This window comes from Equus caballus, chromosome 18, assembly GCF_041296265.1.
Source record: "Equus caballus isolate H_3958 breed thoroughbred chromosome 18, TB-T2T, whole genome shotgun sequence".
Classification (NCBI taxonomy): domain Eukaryota; kingdom Metazoa; phylum Chordata; class Mammalia; order Perissodactyla; family Equidae; genus Equus; species Equus caballus.
In genome coordinates this window covers 27,422,501-27,445,550 of record NC_091701.1, presented here as the reverse complement: position 1 = coordinate 27,445,550, position 23,050 = coordinate 27,422,501, and the positions used below count along the sequence as shown (strand labels likewise).

The window sequence follows — 23,050 nt, the reverse complement described above, 5'->3', positions numbered from 1 at the left end:
CAAAGGAAGACCTGTGCCTATCTCCAACCTCCTTATGCCTGCCTTAAATTAAGGCAGACTAGATTATTTTATCATTATGCTGCCACTTCGAAGGTGAAAACAGTTGGATCTGAGAACACAGGACAAATGCGGATCAGGTTGATGGTGAGTCAGTGACAGAATAGAGCCAGGCTGGGGAGTTGACACGGAGACAGAGCACAGCATGGAGGTGTCATGTGGTTTGTCAAACCAGAAAGCAGCCTCACTGGGACTAGGGGAAACTGGCTGAGTCAGGCCAGTATAGAAACTCGGGTTTTGGAGAAAGATTCTGTGGTGAGATAAAGAATTTTCTGGAAGCCAGGAAATTTGGCAACGTAGCCTCTGCAGTTCTTCCTATATTTATTTCATTAAAAATTCTTTTATATTTCTCTCACTACAAAAATAATACATTGTTGATACATAGTGTTTATCTAGGACCTAATGTATGCTAGGTACTGTGAAGATTCTTTAAAAGCATTATTCCTTCAATCCTCACCAGAGAAATAGGTTTTATTATGATCTCCATTTTACAGATGAGAAAATGGAGGCTTAGAGCTAAGTGACTTGTTCAAAGTTACACCTCCAGTTACTGGCAGAGCCAAGTTCCACATTCACATCTAATTCCAAAGCCTGTTCCCTTTACCTGTTCTCTTACCCTCAAGGTCTCCTACACCGTTGTTAGGAGAGGGAAAGAAACACATGAAGGAAAAAACCTCTCATAGTTCAACAACTCTGAGAAAGAAATGTTAACATCTCAGCAAATATCTTTAGTTTTCCCCTGATGCACAACTCTGCCACATATTTATAGTTATACTCTCTTTGAGTATATAAAATATTGTACCCATGACTTTTTAATTTAACACAAGCATTTCTCTAAATTACAAAACAATTAGCTATGAACTACATTTCACTAGGCTGATACTATGTACCATGTTTTACATAACCGTCCCCATCACTGAACACAAAGTTGTTTCAAAGTTTCCACCAGTGCAAATAGTACTATCATAAACTATTTATCTGCATAAACTGCCCCACCCCTCCACAGTACTTAGGATAGGGTCCTAGCAGTTAAGATGACTGGCTCAAAAGGTATGAAGATTTGAAAAGTTTTCGTTCTTGACATAAATTCGAGATATGGCTTTCCCCACATGCTGGTTGGTACATCCCAACCAGTAGCTTACGGAAGACTTGATTCAATACATTCACCAAAATCAGATTCATCCTATGTCATTAGTTTTCTATAACCTTATCTTCCTCTTTCTCCTGTCTGCATTTGCAATATAGAGAAAAGGGTACCTTTTTTTTTTCCTTTAAGATTGGCCCTGAGCTAAAATCTGTTGCCAGTCTTTTATTTTGTTTTTCTTTTTCTTCTTCTCTCCAAAGGCCCCCAGTACATAGTTGTGTATTCTAGTTATACGCCCTTCTAGTTCTGCTATGTGGGACGCCACCTCAGTGTGGCTTGATGTGTGTTGCCAGTCTGCACCCAGAATTCAAACCAGTGAAACTCTGGGCCGCTGAAGCAGAGGGGGCAAACTTAACCACTGGGCCACGGGGTCAGCTCCAAAAGGGTAACTTTTTAAACAATACCTCCTTTTGCTTTTTTTTTTTTAAATTGCTGTCTGAGGGATTATTTTCATGATTACCCAGCATTAAAACCTCAGACTTATCTCCGTGATTGACTGGATATGGGAGACAAAGAAATGAGAGAAATAAAAAATTGTGTGAACTTCTCCTTTGAAAGTCTCAAGATTTGGACCATTTCTTTCCATTTGATGTTCATTACTCCAATCTAACTACAAATCCCACGTGGCCTCCTGAGTTCTTTTCCTGTTCTATCTCGTTCACCCTGCACTCTTTTGTCAGATGACTCTTTCATTAACACTGAGCACATCACACAACTGTCTGACAGAAAAACTTTCCGTGGTTCTCTGTGTCTTCTGTAACTCCTTTGCCTGGCTCTCAACTCCAGTTATGACCCTTCAGAAAGTAAGCCTTATTTTTTACGTCCTCCTTCCCATTAACTTCATCTTCACTTTGCCTTCCTGCCTTTCCAAAAAAGCAGGCTATAGGACAATGCATTTGACACATATTTTTATAGACCTAGAACTTGCCATTTACATGATGATTCAGAAGGTACCACAGGACCTTCCAGTGCTTATCACTGTAACGTCAATTTGTGAAAGTGGCTATTAATCAGGGTTTCTGGTTGCTAGCATTTTTGATGATAGCTTATTCTGAATTTCTGGTCTCAAGCTACCACAGCAGAAGCAGAGAACTTGACCCTGAGTTTGATCAGGAACAAGGACTCTGAGCTCTGAGACTATTCAGACTGTGTAGCCATTATATAATCTTACACTTAATATAATCATAACCCTTTAAAAATTCTGGCTTTTGTGGACAGGACTTGCATCCACCTTCTAGTGCAACCATGCTGTATTAAGCTTTCTCAGTATTTGCTCTGCTTTCAAGGGAATGTTTGTTTAACTCAGAGCTCTGCAAAAATGGAGTTCTATTCTGTTGGCTGTAGAGTACGTAGGTCAAGTGGAATTTCTGGCACTTCATTACGTTCCCTGACCCTCACTAAACAAACTTCAAAATATATATATTTGCAACAATTTGGAATAAACACTACACACAAGTGTTGACGGTAGATTTTCTGAAGAACTACCAAATGCATCAAGACTAAGGAAAACATTCTAATGATTCTTTCAAACATGAATATATTTAAATTCTCGTTAAACAATCTTCTTATTTAGTCTTCTCAGGCTTTGATGACATGCCACGATTGGCTGTTTATCAAAAACTTAGCAAGAAATGCTTAACAAGATATAATCATGTGCACACACTTATGCATAATTAAACCCAGTTTATAAATCAGTGCAGGGTGGAATGTGGTCACACTACTCAAGAAAAGTTGGTGGCTAGCAAATAACACTTTTCTCTCCACCTATAATGAGAAACCTTATAATGTGAATACTGTGAAGGTGATATAATAACCTGATCTTAAATCTTAGTTAAAAACATCTATTTCCATCTCTAGTGAACTGAATGAAAGTTCTAGCAAAATTAAGAAATTAATTTAGATATAAGAAGCCTGATCAGGCATTAATTGTTAATACTGGGATTGATGCAGGAAGGTGAGGATTCTCATCCTTTGAAGATTTTTAATTGAATGGATTCTCATCTGTGTGTTTTATTTTTTTCAAAGGACGATTTAGCTGACTCTCAGTTTCTTCATTTTATAGCTGTTCTTCCCATAGGAAAAAAAAAAAAGGAATAATTGAGACTGAGTAATGGATATTTCTCAAGATCTCCATGACTGGGTATTGCATAGCATTAAATGTATACTTTTCTATTTATTTTATGACTTTGTCCAGTTAAAGTTACTGAGATAAGCACTCTAGTATTTACTTGTAACTTGAAACCTCTTTCATGGTGTGTCTGGATCCTAAGGGAAAAGAATTAGCATTTGAGGAATGCTTACCTTGTGCCAGGCATTTTATATGCATTATCTCATTTAATTCTCATAACCACAAGATATGGTTGATATTATTTAATCTGATTTTATGTGCCTGAGATCATAAAGGGAGTAAAGTATAGAACAGGAATTTGACTCTAGATCTCTTTTGTCTTTCTTTAAAGCCCTAGCTCTTTCCACTAAACCACACTGGGTTTCCCACTGTAGCTAGTAAGTGGAGGTGACAAGAAGGGACATTCTAACAGTAAGGGATGTTCTGAACTTTGACACAAATTCCCCTCTGGGAGTAAAATAAGAAAGAAACTAATATAATGAATTAGATTGAAATGTGTTACCTAATGCAGTGACTGGTTAAGCAAATTATGGACTAATCCTTACCATGGAATACTATGTCATCATTAGAAAGAACCAGATGAGTCTGTTAAATGAAGTAGAAAGCTGTCCATGAGTTGCAAAACAGTTGCAGAACAATATGTACAGTATGATATACTTCAACACGATAAACAATCATACATCCACATGTTTGCAAGTGCTTAGAAACAGGTCTGGAAGGATATATACAAAAAGACCAGTTACTTCTGCTCAGCTGGCTAAGCAAATTTCACTTTTTAACGTATATGCACCACTGTTGTTTAAAGTTTTTGTTTGTGTAATTGTGTGTATTACATTTACAATTAAAAATCATGCAGTGGATTAGCTGAATAATCTGTAGGAAGGACTCAAACCAAGGAATGGGTGATTAAGGTGATTAAGATTTAATCTCACAAAAGCAAACTGCCCAGTCTCTTTGAAACTCTATCAGGCTTCAACATTACTATACGTATATGGAGAAAGCGAAAACCTCATCACTTGTACTGTATTTTGCCTTATCTGAAGAAGATGTTAACAGAGGGCAAATGAGCAACAGTCATGTCAAACTTAGCAAGTCCAAAATGGAGCTCCCCAGTCTGCTCTTCCTGTTCATCCCGCTTCTCCCTCACTTTTACCCATCTCTCTACATGGCGCTACCATTTCTCCATGTGCCCAAGCCCACACCCTAGGAGGCACACTCAATTTCCCCTTTCCTTTCCCCACTGCATCCCTAGCAACAGCAAGTCCAGTCTGACCCACCATTAAAATATCTCCCTAAAGGCTCACTCAAGCCGCCATTACCTCTTGCCTGGTTGCCTCCTAGTACGTCTCCTTGGTTTCACTTTTGCAATTCACTCTCCCCAAGGCAGCCAGGGTGATCTCTTATACTCCCTTAATTTAGCACTCTCTGTGGTTCTTCATTTTATTTAGAATGGAACCCAAATCTCTCACTGTGGCCCACAAGAACCTATGTGACCTGACACTGGTCTAATGTCCGTGACCTCAACTCCCACCACTGCCCTCCTAGTTTGTTCAGCTCAAGCCATCCTGGCCTGCTTTCTCTTTTCAAATACATCAAGCTCTTTTGGTCCTCTGGGTTTTTAAACTTACTTTTTTACTGCCTAGAATACTCTATTCTTAGCTGTTTACACACATGGCACCTTATCAATCTGAATCAACGTTTTACAGATGAGGAATTTGGATTTCAGAGAGTTTAAGTATCTTATTTGAGGTCACAGCACTTGGTACATGGAGGGGCTAGGTTTTACACTCATATCTGAATCATTTCCTGCTCTTCCCATTATACTAGATAAGAAAGTAAAGATGACCCATCCCAGGGCTCTGGCTATGCTTCTAACAATCAAATAGCAAACATCTACTCGTTGAAAAGGCCAGGAAAAATAAGCTCATTCACAAGTTCCTTTTTTAGGTTCTCTTTCCTACCTCTAGTACATTCTGCAGCTTCTGCAGGAAGACTTAGGTTAGCTAGAGGGGAAAATCTGAGATAGATGCATGTGGAAACTTTTGTCGTAGAGATCTGAAGTTAAATATTGCTCATTTAGGAAACGAGTATACGACAACACAACCAGAAACCCTTACAACTTACTTAGTTAGGTGTCCAAAGAGGACTTTCATGGTGTCACGATTTGGTGGAGGGAGTTTTTGTACAAGAGACTTTATAGTTTCAATTCTTGTGTTGTAGTCTTGCTTTTCTGAAAAAGAAAAGAAATTAAAAAGGTTAGAAAAGTATGAGATTTCATAGGTACATGAGGGAATTTTCTTAGGAGAATTTTGGGCTAAGACTCAGCAACTTAAAGTCCTAATCAGCAGCCAAAGGGAATAGGCGCACTTAGCCTCGTTACCATGGAGTCTCTGCATTTTGACTCTGAATTAGATCACAGTAAGATGAAAGCAGCAACAGTGTGGCTTCCACATGATCTTCCTGTTCAGATCAGGTATGAAATTAGTTTGCATAAATGTTTTACTATTTTACAAGTTGTGGTAGGATGAATAATGGCCTTCCAAGGATGTCCATATCCTAAACTCTGGAACCTGTGAATATGTTACTTTCCATGGCAAAATGGACTTTGCAGGTGTGATTGAGATGGGGAGATTCTCCTGGATTATGTGTGTGGGCCCAGTGTAATCAAAAAGGTGGTTAAGAGGGAAGCAGGAAGATCAGAGTCAGGGAGAGAAGGTGATGTGACAAAGAAAGCAGAAGGAGAAATGGCTACGTGATGAAGGTCCCTGGGCCAAGGAATAAACACAGCCTCTAAAACCTGGAAAAGCAAAGACATAGAGCCTCTTGAAGGCGCACAGGCCTACCAACACCTTGATCTTTGCCCGGTGAAACTGATTTCAGACTTCTGATCTCCAGGAACATAAGATAATAAATTCATGTCGTTTGAAGCCACTGAGTTTGTGGTAATTTGTTACAACAGCAATGGGAAATGAATACACAAGGACACACAGTGTAATTCAATTACAAATATTCTATTGTTTACTTGATCTTGCGAAAGAGTAAAGAATTTTTTTTATTACTTCTATGCTATCCTTTCTCCCTAACACATTTTGCTTTTGCTGTAAAATAAGAAACTACAAAAAAAAAAAAAATTGAAAGCTTAATACCTAGTCACATACATTAAAAAAAATAGGAAATTATTCAAAACTACATACCACATAGATTGTTTCCCTTCATTTTGTTTCTTTTTTCCTTTATGGGCATGGATGGCACAGTAAGACTTGAGTTACTTAGTACACTTGAGAATGCATCTTACTTGAGAATGCATGTATTTTTAACCAGGGCCTAGAATTGTACTTATTTATTGAACTTAAACACATATGTACACTGATTAAGTACCTTTCCTTTCTATACTTTACTTCTAAGTTCTAGCACAGAGCTCCTGATGGTTCTAAAGAGGCTGCTGGAAAAGACCATATATAAGAGAAGAATATGTAAGGCACACATCTACCCAATATCCATTCTCTTCTTCCTTAGGAATACAATTCCACTGTTGAGGGGATGGCAATATACCTAGCTAAAAGAGGTCATTTCCCAGCTTCCTTGGCAGCTGGAGTAACAATGTGACCAAGTTCGGTCAATGAGACTTAAATCAAAGTGCTATGTGGGACTTCTGGTGAGGCTGTGTTACAGGGAGCTGATTTGACTTTTTAGCCTTTTTACTTTTCTGCTCCTCAGAATGTAGATGGAACGGTTCTACCATGAAACGACCTTGAGATCCAAGGCCGTGCAGAATGGAACACACAGCTTGAAGAAGCTTCCTGAAACTGTGAAGCAGTCAGACCAGTTCTGTACTACCTGGTTATCTTTGACATAAGAAAATAAGTCCTTGTGTACTGAAGACTTTGAGGATGAGTCTCTAACACTAAAGCCAAACACAGTTCCTAATATGATGTACTTCCAAAAGTCCACTTCATAAGCACCTCTTATTAGGTATATAAATTTTATACGGTGGGGTAAGAAAGAGTTACTTTGGAAACAGGCAGGTTTTTTTTTTTTTTAATACACTGTTGCAAAAGAAACTTTTTGTAAGGAATTATAGGAAAATATCCTGCAGAAGATGGTATTTGGCCAAAGTGGAGTTGGGGCAGTCTTCCTAGTAGAACTCTGCTTGGAAGCTTTTCTTCTTCCTCCTAAAACCACAAAGGCCTATAAATAATGCCTCCCACAGTCAGGGCTTTCAAAATTGCAGTTATTCTTAGAAGAGTTCCAACGTAATATGGATTGGACAACTGCAAATGAAAGAGACAAAGGGGAGAGAGAGAGGAAAGAAAGAAAAGCCAGTTGCAACACCACAGCCGACAGCAGATCTAATCTTTCTGCCAAAAGGGTAGAAGGCCCCCTTGTAGCTCAATGATGGTAAGAAAGCATAACGCTTCATAGGACCAGTTGGAGCCTGTGGGATAACTCAGAAAAAGAAGTAAAACAAGTCAATAAAGAAGAGAGTGGAATTGGAATAATATGCTCAGGACAGAGCTAACAGGGATACTTGGATACCTGTATCCAGCCATCTGAAGCTAATATCACATACCAATGACATACACATATGCATATACATGTATCTACATTTGTATATTCATGAGGTGGATACATTCTGCATGATTTGGCATGAGGCTAGTAGTATAATTTACCTGAGGATCTTGTGAACCACTTGGTTCAAGTAATAAAGATGATATTGGAAGAAGTGGGGAGGTGAGAGGAGGGGGAGGGGAGGAGAAGAGACCTTTCTATTTTCACTGAAATCTCTGGCCATGGTATGATCAGGTTATCGGCTGAGTCTCCAAAAAAGGATCAGTTGATATTGACAACTACTGAAGTAGCAGCCATAAATTAAGCTTGACAGATGATTAAGCAGAGAGTGGTCCAAATGGTTACGTCCAGCAAACCTCACTTTTAGGGAGGGTTTCAGAAAGGTTGGAAATTGCTTAATTGGAATTATTTGAATTTGCAAGGTCACTGCCATGATGCTTGGGCAGGAATTAAAACTTTACCAAGTCTTTTTAACCACTGGGTAAAAGAAACATGAACTTCCCTAGACAGAGTCAGTTCGCCCTCTTCTGTATTCCATTGTGCTTAGAACATCTTATCTGTACAACTCTCCACCTGGTCAATTTCCCTCCATTAAACTGGGAATTTTCCTGTAAATCTAGGCAACTCTTATACTGGCTTATAGTGGGTTAAATGAATGAAGAAAGAATTAGTGAACAAATGAAAGACATGAACCTGGATTGGAATAGAGCGACCTGGGTTTGAATGCTGTAACAGTTTTTTATTAGTTCTGTGGTCTTAGGTAAGTTTCTTACTTTCTTTGAATAATTTCTAAAAGGCTAGTTTTATGGATTAAACAAGATAGTATGTAATGTACCTAGCACAACGACTAGTAAAAAGTAAGTCCTCCATAAATGTTCACCTCTTTTCCCCTTTCCCCTTTTCTGAGGTCCACTCTGGGTCTGGGTCACCTTTGACTTTCAGCAGCAAGCATTCTATCTGGCTGCAGGGAGCATTCAAGATGTAGTTGCTGAAACTTGAACTGAGTGGGTGCTGGTTGGTGACAATACAATTGCTATGGTAGCCAGACATTTCAGAGTACCCTACATACTTTGTGATAGGCAGAGAGACTGATGATCTGATTAGTGAGCAGGTCGGTTATATATAAGAATCCTTATAAAAGTAATTAGTAATTCCCATATCTGCTTAGAAGAAACGTCCTACATGAAGAATGTTTTATGGAAATATTTCTTCTTTTACTCTACTTTCACACACACTTGACGAATTGGACAATTAAATAGTGGTACAAACATGTTTGTGCCTAAGTTATCCTTAACTACTGGAGGGGGAACTGGACAATAGCTTAGAGAGGGCTGAAATATTATTAAGGAGGAGCAATTTATTTTTCTTACAACATCTTACAACATAAAGAACAAAATCTTTAAAAAGGTTATAGGAGCAGTGGCTTCCCATTCAAATCAATACCACACCCACTCTTCCATAGCTTGTAAACTCAGGAAATAACACAAACACTTCTAAGTGGAGGAACATCTAAAAATACAATTGGATACATTAAAATCGAAATGACACCTTTTCAGATCTGGTTTATTGATGTGTCATATTAGGAGTTGGAATCAGCATACATAATACAGGAGTGGTTAATGAGCTAAGATTCATACACAGCTTACTAAAGAAGTGTCAACTGTCTTCAATTGATTCAGTGAGCATCTGAAAGACAGCATTTTCTATTAATATTTCTCCTTCAGCATATGGTTTCTCATTATCGTGAAGTACTGAGAGTTTTGAGAAAACTGAGATATCTCTGGCTTTTTTATGTTATGACTAAAGGGGGAAGAAAGAACGTTTTCTACAAGGAGAATTAGAGAACCTCTTAGGTAAATCATATACTAAGAGACTTGTGCAACTTCTTTCCAGTAATAATCAACTCCCTAATTCTTTCCTTTTTCACTCACATTTGTTCCTACCCTCATTCCCTTATGATTCATTTTTCTATGTAGTCTGTGCTCTTTAATACTTCCATTTTAGTCCCCCACTCAGATCCAAACACCTTCTCCAATCTTTAAGCTGTGACCCACAACTGCATACCAAACCTTTCTGTAGCACTTCCTTTTTGCCACTCAACAGTGGGAAAAAAAATGTATATGTAAAAATATATACAGTGTACATGTACATATTAAAATAGTAAACTCTTTCTTACTAACACTCACTCTTCACTCACCTGGCCCCATATTCTCAGACTACTCTGCTCAGTTACAACTGAACTCTGTTGTAAACGAGCTTCTTCAAAAGCAACTCCAGGCTACTTAGAGAAGTAACATCTACACGATGTGAAATGTGCTCTTCACGTTATAGAAGGATGTGGCTTTATAGTTTTCACTGATTCATGGTTTTGAGACACATATTTAAAAATATGGTTTATGATAGTTACATTTGCATTTATCTGCATGAAATGTTCCTACTAAAACAAGGACATTTACAACCAAATGCCTTTGCAGAGATAAGTTATACAATGATGGCAAGAGCTCTGTGCAGTGCAGAACCCTGGACCTCATGACCCCTGGACACTTTTCCAGCCTTATCATCCATGCATTTATTGTTATTAACTTATTTATAGCCACATGTTAAATCATATTTCAAAATTAATTCTGCTTTGTTATATAGGTTCCCTCAGAGGAAGAAAAGACCAGATTCTCCCAGTAACCAGTGTATCGGGGTACTATTCATTCTATTTCTCTGTAGTTCTTGAAGGACTACAGTACCCCTTTGTTTCAAGGAGGTCAGCAACATCACAGCTGTTCTGCTTTTGAAAGTTATTCTGGAATGTATAGTGGATCCTGTATGAAAAAATGATAGTCACCTATATGTCAGGGCTATATTTGGAAGAAAGCAGTTTAGTTTCTAATCAGTTTACACTTTTTGTATCATGACTATTTCAGGATTTAGAGACCGTTGTGGCTTACAGGAAGGATTAGTATTTTCAGGGCACATTTTGTCTGTTTCAATGCACCTTATGACTGGGTACAAATCTTTGAGGCTATGCCCTTTTTTTCCCCTGAGGAAGATTAGCACTGAGCTAACATCTGCTGCCAATCCTCCTCTTTTCTGCTGAGGAAGACTGACTCTGAGCTAACATCCATGCCCTTCTTCCTCCACTTTATATGTGGGATGCCTACCACAGCATGGCTTACCAAGCCATGTCATGTCTGTGCCTGGGATCTGAACCGGTGAACCCTGGGATGCTGAAGCAGAATGTGTGAACTTAAATGCTGCGCCACCTGGCTGGCCCCAAGGTTATGCCTTTTAATTATAAAACTTGAGTTGGGTATTAAGGAATCAACCAAGGAATGGCAACAATTGCTTGATAAATTTCCTTAAAGAACACACTTACTTTAGGGAGAAACACTCAGGGGAAAATTCAAGACTCACAAATAGACATATACTTGAAACTCATATTATAAAGTAAGAGAAGCGGTATATCAGGTAAGAGTCTAAAAGGACTAGGTTAGCATTCTTCCTGCACTGCATAATTTGAGGCAAGTTGCTTGAACTCTTGACGCTTCCAGTTCCTTACTTAAAAATACAAAAACTCCATATATCTATATATATATCTATATATATATATCTATATCTATATCTTAGGATTGTTTGCAGAATTAAATGTTCAATGCACATAAATGCACACAGAGTAAGTGCTCATTAAATGTAAGTTGCCTTCCCATTAAAATCTTTCCTTTGACTCATCCTCTCTATCAGTCCTGACACGACGGTTCATAGCTCAAGATTATTTTCAAAATCATATGAAACCACAAATTTCACTGTTGAGTACCCTTTCCTAAAAACAGGAATAGCCCAGAGTATGTGATAGTTATGTAAACACACAGAATGCTGTCCATTACCAAAGAGTATTTGGATATAATTCATAAGTAGATATAGTGTATCATAAATAGAAGTGCCATTGTATCATAAACAAGGCATAACCATGGCCTTCAGGCTAACTTGTGGTTGGCAATTTGCAATTTTTCAAGATTCTGCCCTCCTTGCTCCCCTCCAAACCAGAAAAGCCAAATTTTCTATTTAATTAAAAAGAAGGCACAATCTCAATGCTTGCAGATACCTGGTAAGTTTGAATTTAGGTGTTGATAATCTATGTCAAAACATTGAACTTGAGAACAGAGGAATGTAAGTTTCAGGGCATGAAAAATTCAGCAGGGACTGAATCTGCTTGACTGAGCAAGACTTCTTTCTTTCTCTAGTGAGGATTACCAGAGAATTAGGCCGAATCATCTCATTGGCACAGCAGACTTCTCTTGTATTCATAGTTTCTCCTTCCAGGAGATGTTAATGTTTTGTCTGATTTTTGAATAAAGAAGCCCCTTTAGGAAGAATTTTAAAAATGGAAATAACTCGGGCTGGCCTGGTGGAGCAGCGGTTAGGTTCACCTGCTCTGCTTTGGTGGCCTGGGGTTCACTGGTTCAGATCTTGGGCGTGGACCTACTACCACTTATCAAACCATGCTGTGGCAGGTATCTCACATATAAAGTTGAGGAAGATGGGCATGGATGTTAGCTCAGGGCCAATCTTCTTCAGCAAAAAGAGGAGGATTGGCGGTGGATGTTAGCTCACAGCTAATCTTCCTCAAAAAAACCCCCCAAAACAAAAAACAAAGAAATGGAAATAACTCTCAATAGCTAATAAATGTCAATAACAAATATACGCTGGCCAATTGATTGCCATAAGCCCAGGGATTCCTTAACCTGTGAGGAAAGCTTCAGCATACTGGCCAGTTTAGCATCATTTCCAGAGGCCAGTTCTGATCCTTGTCCAGGAGGAGCTAGGCCATCAGAGCATGATGTTAGGAGCAAACCTAATCTCGTTAAGTGCAACCTCTATTTCTTTGCACCTATACTCCTACTCTCTGGCAATAAACAATTAAGAAATTGCTAAAACAAAAATAAGTCAATCTGTTTCTTAAATAAGTTTTGAAGTATTAAACATATACATATATACACGTGGTTGAAAAAAACAAATATATTATGGCCTCCTGCAACATAGGCCTATGTGGCAAATACAAAGTTGGTTCCTATCTTCTGTCATTTTACAGGTCAGAGGGGCAGAAAAATATAAAACATGTCATAAGAGATGTTTACATTTAAGACCTATCAAATATAAGTATCTTATATGAAATTTATATCTTCCTTCTGACTGAGGAGATCCTCTAAGATGATTGCTAAACTCCAAAACTTCTCAGGTGTTAGCTTGCTATCAAAAAAATTAAAAATAATTGAGAAATGCAATTACTATCAAATCAATGAATGTAAAATTTCACTTCATCAATTTCTGAAGGCCTTCAAATGATCATTCTTAACTTCCTCATGCATCCTGAAATACATTCAGGAAAGTAATAAAATCACCTTTTCTTTTTCATGTAAATGTATCTATGTTATTCTAGGGTCTTCCGGTGCGCTGAGCTCACATTGAGGGCACGTTTGGAAAAAGTATTCAGGTTTTAGTCTCTAAGTAACTTTTAATAAAGGGTATTGCTTTGGGGCAACCAATTTTAGGACGACAACATTTCCTAAAATTCACCAACCTGAAACTGTCTCTTAAACCAAACTTCCTCAATTTTGCAGCAACGCCTCTCTTTGCCTGAACTGAAGGGTAAGACGATGACTGACACCCCAGCAGTCATCTTCACAGGAAAGCACGATGGTATTGCCCTCCCTAGAATTTCTTGTTTTCAAAGTAATTTTGGAGGTGTCATGGTGGCCAAGTAATTTCCGAAACTTATAAATGATACTAATTCATCCTCAGGCCATAGTCTGCTAGGAAAATAAAGCTCACTAGTTTATTTCTTTGAAATTCAGTTCTCCTGTGAGAATTTTCTTTAAACTGTATTTATTCATACGTATCTGGTTTTACAAGCTTTTTTTTTTTTAAAAACAAGTCTTACCATTTTGAGTCATTGGACATCTTTCTAATCATAAACCAGCAATTCATTTTAAAGACTCAAGTAGCTATCTATATTAAGCATTGTTTTTGAACATTTTCACAAGGGTGGAAATACTACAAATACTTTCTAGATTTGAAGTTTTTAATATAAGTGTCTGCCTCTTTCCATTGCAGACAAATTAAATTTATAGGGGATTTAAATAATCTCACTCGAAAACAGCTAAGATCAGTCACACAATTAGGAAAAACGTGAACTAAGAAATATGTTTCCCTGCCTTTTGGGTTAAAAATACTTTTTAAAGGAAGCATATTAAACTTTGTCCATAACTATTCATTTTGAACAAAAGATCTCTGAAGAAGAAAAAATGGTTAGTATAGTGGACTGTTTTTCTGGTCAGTTCATTTGACATGGCCACACAGTGACACTGGAAGCAACGACGAGTTAATAGCACAAGCATCAAAATCCTTTAAGGAATGGGGAATAAAATAATTTTATGATTCAGCTTCTTTTTTTTTAATTGTGAGACTATTGTGAAAGAAGAAAAACAGGCAACATGTGGTAACTTGAGTCAGCATTTCTGAACTGGGAATGATAAACACCTCTGCCTGGCTTTGGCATTTATCAGAACTGAGATATTATTACCACATAGAGTCACAGCATGGTTACTGTTATCATCGGAAAAAGGAGCCAGCTAATCTTAATGGTTTGTAAAGCCGTTACCTGCACTGGTCTGACATTTATCATGATCATTTTACCACATGGGTCCTACATAGCAAAGGTCTTTTATCTGGAAGGGACATCACTATGAATTATTATTTGCAGCTAGGTAGAAAATTGTATGTTGTAGATACCTTTTCTCATTATAAATCACATAGTCACATTTCACCATTTCCCCCAGAAAGCTGCTGAGCCCAGGTTTTTTTGCCACAGCTTGCTTTCCTTTCCCTCTCTCTCTTTCTTTATAGTTTCTTGAAAATATTAGCCCTTTTTTTCATTAACATCCTTAATATAATTTTTGAGGAAACACATATATGGTAGGTGAACATATGGACGCACTTTCATTATAGTTCGGGGAGTTTCCTCCACATTCTGTAAAGGACTACACAGTACTTTAGAAACTGAAGTTGATAAACTGTCTACTTTTCTTTTTTTCTTTTTAAATGCTTATTCTTTCTTCTGTCTTGGTGGCCAGACTTTTCTTCGTTCTTGACCTTGTCAATAGAATATTTACCAGTAGATCAGACAAAATTTCTGATGCTTGATCTGAAATACTCAAAACACTTATGCCATTTCTTGCCTGAAATCCTTAGCTTGGAAATGTGTTCTCATAAGGAGTAAAATACAATTTTATTTTGTTAGATTGTGATTTTTTTTTTAGATTCTGTTTTAGTAAGTTACAATGGAGTAGAGGGCTCCTCCAACAAATTTGTTTAAAAAGATGGTAAGGTTCTATCCCTAACTATCTATGTCCTAGTGACATACGTTAATATATAGTATAGAAGGAATAAGGACACTAAAAGGTACGATGTTTTGAAGCATGGAACCAAGTCAGTAAAGTGAAATTACTTTGACAATGGAAGATTACAATGAAAAACTCAAGTTGTTTACCATGGGGAAGAAATGAACAAATACTCTCTTTTAAAAAGATTGAGACAACTAATCTTCTGAAGGAGATATTTATATATTTTCTTCTTTCTCAAGTGTTCCATTAGGAATAAACAAGCCAGAATTTCTGCACTTTTATAATGAAGACGGAGGAGAATTCTTTGCCATTTTTGCATCTAGGAAGAAATGTGCAAGAAGAATGTGACAATTTAAGCAAATCAAGATTGTTTCAAATGGATCACAAACGGGACTTTGTGGGGTATTTTATACTAGCATGTGAGGCAAACAGTAAATTTGAAAGGAGGCTTTTCTCAATGGTCTAGTTCTGATGTGTTTTCCCATTTCTTTGTGTGTTTAAAAGAGGTTTGGATGTGGTGTTTAAAATTGCTTCGACTCTTTTGCAAATGAGTTCTGGAGAAATATTCGCACATGAAGGAAAGCTGATGTGCTGTAGTGCTGACAGCAGCTGGGGGGATATGAATGAAGAAACCAGATTCCCAAGCCTGCATTTAGCAAAAATAAACACCTATCATTCTATTAAAAAAAATTTACCATTTTAAATGTTTATGGGTATCAATAACAAACCACTCTCCCTTTGAAGAAGCCAGCATCTTTCTCACATAGCTCCATTATTTGAGGGGGGGGGGGGGTGATAAAAACTTTCACTGGACATGCAGTATTCTAGTCATGTGCATTAGTTTGCCTCCCTTGTTACATTCAGTTCCATATTAATTTTTGTATTATTACACATTTTCTCCAAAGGAAACAGTTTCTGTTTCAGAGACTTGCGAGAGACATGCTTGTATAAATGTGAGGGCGGGGCTGGTGTTGGAGGAGGTCACTCGTGAAATTAACTTGTACTTTGACTGCTCAAAAGAAGTTGCACACACATTGGTTGGGTCGTCTAAAATTTCATTGTAAAGAGGTGATCTAATATTCCAACACTGCCTCACCAATCGAATGAAAGGCTACGCTGATTTGAAACAAACAAACAAACAAACAAGCCCTTTTATTCTTTTTTATTTCAGAATGACTCTTTTGTTCTAGTTAAACATCATCCTGCCATTATTGCCCCCAAATATTGTGACCTGGGAGCATTTACAATAATTAGTGAGGGGTTCTGCTGCTTGGACTTTCCTCGTTTTGGGGGGAACTGGGTGAATTTTTGAGTGCTAATGAAAGTCGGAGACTTTTAGCAGTGGTTCGAGCCAGGCACAGCGCCGGCAGACGCGTTAAGCTTCCCACTGTGCTGCAGAGCAAGCCGCCCCGCTGTTATGTTTACCGTAGTTTTAATGTCTGCGAAAAAATTCCTGATGCAACCAAATTACGTTGTGCCCTCTTGTTTATCTAACCCCGCCCAACTCCCCAATTTAGCGGATTCCTGTTGCCCGTGCCCATTACAGAAAGCTCCTTCTCAACTTTGTGGGCATTTTACCACTTCACTTCTTGCCATGAGAGCCCAGCTGCCTTACAGTCATGTCTGGAGGATCATACATGGTTTATCTAGAAGTTTCGGGAGGATCACACACACATACCTTGCTCTACTTATGCCACTTAATAACAGATATCCCCCTCTCTACTGCATTTGAATTTCATGGGAGGTAATGTTAAAGCATCAAATTTAATCATCGGGCATTGACAATACTGGCTTAAAAGGCAGATGTATTTGGTGAAATGCACTGTGTCTTTAAAGAAATCTATTGAAAGACCTCAAACTACCACTGCAAACTAAATAATCTGCTCTGAGATGACAACAACCAATCTATGATTTGAGTTGATTTATTCTTTGTCTTTTTCTTAAAAATTGTCTCAAAGAAAATGACCATTCCATTATATTGCACATTGATAAATTCACGAAGTGTGATGTATAGTGAAGTTTTTAATGAATATTCATACAACTCTTTCAATACATTAACAGGACTTAAGACAATGAGGATGCAACTCCTTCCCATTTAGATAGTGGAGAGGAAAGTGGAATTAATAGCATAAACAGCACTTGGAAAAGTTTAACTCTAATGTATCAAACTCCAGGTGCCAGAGTTTGAGGAAAATAACCAATAATAGCCATTTTTTACATATTTGATGGGACTGATTATGCAATGTGCAACTCTAAATGGCTTATAGCACATTGTAGCATGGTTCCATCCCATTGGCTACAGTAGGGTGCAGGCAGATGGATGACAGTGACAGGGAGAGAAGTGCTTTTGCTTAGCCGTGCGTTAAGATGCCATCCAGAAGCTCTGTGCACTGCAGACACTTCATTAGGATGCCAGGATAATGGTAAACTACCACTCAGAGTGACACCCCATTTCCTGCTTACTGAGCGCTCCAACCTCGGCAGATGTCAACAATCTCACAGTGCTACAGAGCAGACCTAACTTTCCAGCCACTTTGACTCCAATTTTTTCCTCCTAACAGTGCCATACATTATGTGCAATATGTAACAGCAAACACCTCACTGAAAACAAAATCTGCCCAGTTTGTTACGACTGGAGTGCTTAATTTTTTTTCTTTTAAAAGATAAGGGACAGTGAGTTGGGTAAAGTCCATTCCTTATTTCAACCTCAAAATTTCTTGCTATGATTTCGATTTGCTAATCAGTTCAAAGTGTTAATTGTGTGGTGAACTCTTATTAATGGTGGTTAAACTCTGATCACAGGGGATATGACTGTTTCTTTTAATTAATGTCCGTTCCAAAGGTAAGAGATTGTGGAATTCTTTTGTTAAAGATTTTAGACTTAGTTCTGGTGTGATTCTTAGTTGTCTGCCAAGAAAAGGCTGACTTAGCATCTGGATGATATTTCCTCTGCAAATGTATAACTTGAGGCCATTTGCACACCTCCTTACCAGCAATTCAAGCCAATAGAAACTTCTTTTTTTGCCGTGTAAAGTCCAAAATTCTTTTCATAAAGAACCAAGGTGTGGTTTAGATAATGAAAAAAAAAATCCCTCAAATGGAAATATAATATTTTGAAATCTATCGTTACGATAAATGATTGATTTACATTTTGCAATTCTAAGCATCTTCTTAGAAGCTCAAAGGACCTTGAAAATTGCAAGACTAAAAATAAATATCCTCCTTTCAGGCCTGTTACCATTTCCAGGTAAAGACACAAATGTAAAGAAGACGTCAAAGGCAAAGGTCACACTCCAGGGAGAATTTGAATGCAAACTTTCACTGTGATGTCCTCTAAAAAAAGGTGATGCAAATCTAGACTTTTGGTTTAAAATGGCATCTGGTTGGCAACACCTAACCACCTCTTGGAACTTGTCACTAAATATACTTGAAGACAAAGAAAATAGACTAGAATTCTTAAAATAAACAGGAACTGACAGTTAACATGGTGACAAAAAGTTAAGAGTAATTTCCTTCAAGACAGCTTGAACTTAATTGGAAAATGCCAGTCGTGGGGCCACCTGTGCTATCGAACTATTGAACCAGAGAACCTGCCTTTCTGAAAGCAAATAGAAACATCCTTATCTTTCTTCAACTGCCTGACTTCAGAATCAAAGACTCAAGGTCTATGCCAACCCTAAAGACTGGGCAGCAGCCTCTTTCCTACATGGCTAATTCTGTTAAGTAGTATGAATGCTTTCCTTCTTTCCTTTTTTACCAGTCCTTTCCCCTTCTAATTATAGATGAAGACTTCTGTTTTACCTGCAATAATTTAGGGAGAGCAATTTTCATAAAATAACTGAAGAGATTAAAAGTGGAAGGCAGAAGGGGTGCCCTGATAATGGCACATATCACCCTAGGAATTATAGTCCCTTATATAAAACATAGGAGGGATGGGGACTGGCAAAATTCTATTAAGAATACATTTTTAAAATTCTAACGTTTTACGTATTTTATCTTTTAGAGTTCCAGTGAGTTAAGGAATATGGTGGGAGAAAATTCGATCTCAGGATAGTAGGGCCATAAGACAATAATTCTTATCTCTTCGATAAGAATTAATATAAGAACTGTGATTACCAATTTCTCACCTGGATGTAGCTCCAAGAAAAGGATTAGACTAGAACTGAAGCAGAGGGTAAAAAGCAGTATGCCTAGAAGGTTGGATACATTTCCATCTTTTGAGAAGAGTAAGCATAACAAAATTTACAACAATGCATGACCTATGAAAAAACTCATTTCCAATAAGAGAACAACGCTCAGAAGTGCAAAACTCTCACAATGACCATGAGACAATTAGGAAACCATTTAGCATCCTTAATAGAATTTGAGACGCGAAGGAGTCTAATGAAAAGGATCAGCAAGGCATCAGGAGAGAACAGGATAAAATGAAAAGATACCAGTATAAGATGATATGGAGATAGATGGTGAAGAAAGTGTGAAAACTAAAAATGCAAAACAAAATTAAATTTTGCATTAAAGGCCAAATTATCATTGCAGAAAAAATAGTTTAGTCATATGGATGACAAACTAGAGAAGCTTCCCCAGAATGTGGAAACAAAAAAATGATAGGAAGAATGGGACCGCCAGGTGGCATAGAAGTTAAGTTTGGATGCTCCACTTCAGTGGCCCAGATGCCGGGTGTGGACCCATGGGCTACTTATCAAGCCATGTTGTGGCAAGTGTCCCATGTATAAAACAGAGGAAGATAGGCACAGATGTTAGCTCAGGGCCCATCTTCCTTAGCAAAAAGAGGAGGATAGGTGGCGGATGTTAGCTTAGGGCTAATCTTCTTCTTCTTCAAAAAATCAATAGGAAGAAGATGTTGAAAGTCGGAGAATTGAGAGATTGTCTACAATTTATAAGTATACTTGAGGAAGAAACCAGAACATTTGAAAAATACACAATAATCAAGGACAAAATTAAAGAAGACTGTGAGTGAAAAAATGTATCTCAGTATTAAAAATGACAGGTTCTAAGAAAACATTATGAGTAGATACACTTTTGATATATTCTGACAAAACTTTAGAACGATAAAGATCAAGCAGTATCCTACAAATATTTGAACAAAATAAGACTAAATAAGTAATCATCCAGGCTTTCCTAAGATTTATCTCACTAAATTCTAAAGTAAAAGAAAGCAGTATCTGCTATGTATAGGGGGAAAGAAATGGTGGCCCTCAAACTGTGCGCACACAAATTATCTTTTCCATGTTAAAACAAAAGAAAGATTCTCATCTATGCAAAGAGCTATAATAGCACTGCTTTCCTGAAAAGTTTACTTTAAGGCTTATGTAAGCCTACCAAGAGATGAATCAGAATTTGTAAGTCAGGAATAGACACATTATAAACAAAACTAAGTATCTTCTTTACTTATTTGGAACCCAAACTCAGAAGACCCCAGTGGATTATTTCTCTCTGGCTTCCATTTTGTTCTCTGTACCAGGAAATGAATTTCTTGTGGTCCACTCCTCACAGTTCAGGTGAAAGCTCTGTTGACATGTGATGATCATTGAAAACAATAACTGGTGCTATTCACTTCTGGCGTTTGCTAACAAACACCGTGACTGGAACATTGCACTCTTGAGTTGCTAAATAAACTTTCTCTTCCCCTCTTAAAAATCAAAGCTTCAGAGAACAGCAGAATATTTATTACATTGCTAAGAATCTTTGGTAAACATGCTTTATATCTGTAATAATTGTACTGAAAAAACTGAATTGAGGGAAAATTAAAGTGATAAAGACTAAAAAATCAAGCAATGATAGGTATTATATATGAATTTTTCTACGTTACATATGTTTTCAAATTAAGTAGGCTATGGAAAAAAATGCAAAGCAAACAGGTCAAAAGGAAATATCCACAAAAGATGGTGATGAAATTTGGAGTGATTTTAATTTTCTTTTTTACTTTTCTGTTCAAGTTAGCTTTAGTAAATGTTTATTATTCTTGTAATCTTAAAAGAAATGATTTAAAGTAAATTTGGACAATTGCTTAGATACCATATAATTATAGCTCTGCTAAGCAGCTAATTAAAGAGACTGGTAGAAAATATACCAAACTGTTAACCATGATAAGTTATCTTTGAATAATAGGAGTATGGATGAGTTTCTTCCATTTTCAAAATGCATTTTCCAAACTGTCTATTTTGCGTAAGTATTACCTTAATAATAAAAATTGGTACAGATGACAACTTTCAGTTGTTCCATGCCACCGAAAAATAAACTGTTTTCACAGATCAAACTATTTCTAGGAAAATAATATTCTAGAACTTTTCTCTAGGTATTTCTATTGCAGTTAATCTTTTATTTAGTGAATATATTCTAGAATCAAGAAAGCAAAGTCAGAGTTTGAGACTTTCTTCTCATAGGTGAAAATATTGGGTGTAGGGTACTTGCAGGAAGAGTACAGAAAGAAGACCTAAAATGCCACAGGACTATATATTTGCAACCTGAAGAAAGACTGAGGATACTGCAGTGCTGTGTATGTAACCATATTCTAGTTCCATATTCTAATTTCTGATCTTTCCTCAATCAAATCTTTTCTCAGGGAATTATATTGCCTGTTGGACTGAACCTCTGAACAGTGGAAAATAAAACCTATAAACACAACATTAGTTTAAGGATGAGACTTCACAGTAATATTTCTAAGTCAAGAAATAGGCTACTATGCATCTTATATTGAAACACACATTTTATCCCCATACCGACTCCTTTAAGTCCTAGCAATTTCTCTTTTCTTTTGGAAACTAGATTTATTAATGCTTTTTGTATATGTGGAGAAAACTCGAGAAATGCAGTAGTATCTGGCTAATTTATATCCTTAAACTTTACCTTTGTCTCAATTTTTCTGTACATATTAGATGACCAATTAACAACTGTTGATTAAATTATCCAGATAATTGACTCACTTCGTCAGTTCACCTTACGTGCATAATGAGCTGAAAAATTATTCTGTAGAGTCGGCACCAGTAGTTAGCAAGGAACCAAAAGTTAAATATTTTGAATGCAGAAGTTGTTGGACAAACAAAAATTAAATTGGGGGGTTTAAATTCTTTTCAAAATTGGTGTTAGATTGGAAAGGACCACTAATTTGGAAGCATAGGAAGCCAGTATATCTGGAATATTTAAGACAGCCCTCTCTCGGTTAATCTTAGAAATGCCATCAGCTTCCTTTCTGTCTTCCAGATGACCAGACATATCTAAGCATATGTAACTGGCCATGTGATTAAAAGTGAATTGGGATGGGGGCAAAGTTAGCCCCTACATTTGACTAATATCATTTTCAAAATAAAATATTTTCAAAACCAAAATAAAATATTTTCTCTTTTAAGGGATATAAAAAGGCAATATCAATCTCCAACAAATAGCCAGAAATGTAAGCAATATGGAGAATGTTTTAAACAGAATTAGACTAAAAAGTAAATTTGCGCATGTTACAATGGGATTCCTCAAAAAGGTTGAAAGTGATTGCTATGGTAAGGGACTGATGCTTTGTAAAGGCTCCCCTGTTCTTTCTAAAACCAATTTCTGGCTGAATTTAAAAAGAGAATAAAGTTATTTTCTCATATAATCAAGCAATGGCCCTTTTCACTGGTAGACATATTCCAGGACTTCAGAAACTAAAAGAAAAAAAAAAGCAATAAAGGATGCAAATGTTATTCTTTTCTAGCTAACGTAATTTTTTTTTTAAAAAAGTAAACATCAGCTCCTCAAGGGAGATTTCGA

At 37.2% G+C, this 23,050-nt stretch overlaps 1 protein-coding gene across 2 annotated transcripts in view; it reads right to left on the bottom strand.

Annotated features, from left to right (window-relative positions):
* Nucleotides 1-23,050, bottom strand: part of ARHGAP15 (Rho GTPase activating protein 15) — a 607,941-nt gene that overhangs the window by 51,308 nt on the left and 533,583 nt on the right. For both annotated transcript variants that reach the window (XM_001915565.6, XM_023622852.2), the window contains exon 15: nt 5,454-5,559. In XM_001915565.6, the coding sequence (XP_001915600.1) occupies nt 5,454-5,559 (106 nt within the window). The remainder of the gene's footprint in view (nt 1-5,453; nt 5,560-23,050) is intronic.